This window comes from Myotis davidii, unplaced genomic scaffold (genome assembly GCF_000327345.1).
Source record: "Myotis davidii unplaced genomic scaffold, ASM32734v1 scaffold992, whole genome shotgun sequence".
Lineage (NCBI taxonomy): Eukaryota > Metazoa > Chordata > Mammalia > Chiroptera > Vespertilionidae > Myotis > Myotis davidii.
In genome coordinates this window covers 162,544-163,907 of record NW_006283543.1, presented here as the reverse complement: position 1 = coordinate 163,907, position 1,364 = coordinate 162,544, and the positions used below count along the sequence as shown (strand labels likewise).

The following is a 1,364-nucleotide window of genomic DNA, read 5'->3' as shown; positions in this document are numbered from 1 at the left end:
CTTTCCCTTGCCTTTACCACCTACCCTGTCTTTTGCTCTCTATTTCTCTCTCTCTCATCTCAAGAACCATTGGTCCCTAATGATCCCAGGCCCCAGGCCTTCCCAGCTGTTGCCACAGATGGAGACATAGAAGCAGGGGAAGGCAGCTTTGCACTCTGCTCCCTCTCCAAGTGCCCTGGATGAAAACCATAGCACCCCAAGCCTGAGAGAGAGAAACAGAACCCACAATGACCCAGATTCCAGGTCCCCTTCCTCCTTCTGGGTAAGAAGCTGATCCAGGACCATAGAACTTCCCCTTTCAGAAAGCAGCAGCCAAGGAACCATGCCCAGCTGGCCATCCCCCAGGGCCCTCCTCGTGCCTACAGCCCAGCATCTTCCTGTTCTTCCTCCTCATCTTCCTTTTTCTTCTTCTATGTGCACTTCAAGTGGGCCTTCCTATAGGCAAAACTTTCCACACCTACCCGGCTTGGTTCTGGGCATAATAATTTGATTTGAGAGAGGGAGCGTTAAGACCCACCTGCCTGTTCTACCAGCTGGCAATGAGCAGTGCCCATATTTTCAATAGGCACTACTAACCATGTGCTCAGCCACTGGTTCCATCTAGATCCTGCCCTCAAATAATCTCTCTCTAGTGTGAGAAACTGACAAGTACCTGATAGTCACACCCTATGTGGTCAGTGCCATGATGGCAGGAAGCTCACGGGACATACAACAGTACAAGAAAAAGCACTTGACTCAGCCTGGGGAGATCAGGGAACTGGCCTAGAGGGACCTTTGATACAGGTCATCAAGGCAACTAGTTCTCCAACCTGATAAGTACAGTCATCATTTCAGAGGAACAGCATGAGGAAAGGCATGGAAGCATGAAAGAACACAATATTTTGGAGAAAAAGTGGCAAGTTTAGAACTTTCAGAGCAAAGGCTGGGACCAATTTGTGAAAATGGGCAAAAAGAATCACAGAGGTTGCCTAGCCTATGAACCAGGAGGTCATGGTTCAATTCCCAGTCAGGGTTTGCAGGCTTGATCCCCAGTGTGGGGCAGCTGATCAGTGACTCTTGTCATTGATGTTTCTATCTCTCTCTCCATCTCCCTTCTTCTCTGTAATCAATAAAAATATATTTATGCCGTTGACCAGAATCGAACGAGGGACCTTTCAGTCCACAGGCCGACGCTCTATCCACTGAGCCAAACCGGTTTCGGCAATAAAAATATATTTAAAAAGCCACAAAGGTTGGGTGGAGGTCACTATTCCCGCTTGGTGGGTGTTGAATGAGCGAAGCCTTTAGAGACGTAGGGTGTGCTAAAGAGCTCAGAAATGGGATTGACAGCTTTTGTTGGTGGAATTTCAAGACCAGAAGAATCC

General features: G+C 48.3%; 1 protein-coding gene across 1 annotated transcript in view; it reads left to right on the top strand.

Moving 5' to 3' along the window:
* The window catches only part of LMAN1L (lectin, mannose binding 1 like), a 10,360-nt gene extending 9,355 nt beyond the window's left edge, over window positions 1-1,005 (top strand). Inside the window, 2 exon segments of the mRNA XM_015564450.1 lie at window positions 288-400; window positions 402-1,005. Of these exon segments, the coding sequence (XP_015419936.1) occupies window positions 288-400; window positions 402-441 (153 nt within the window). The 3' untranslated portion in view covers window positions 442-1,005.
* Window positions 1,006-1,364: the final 359 nt, after the last annotated feature.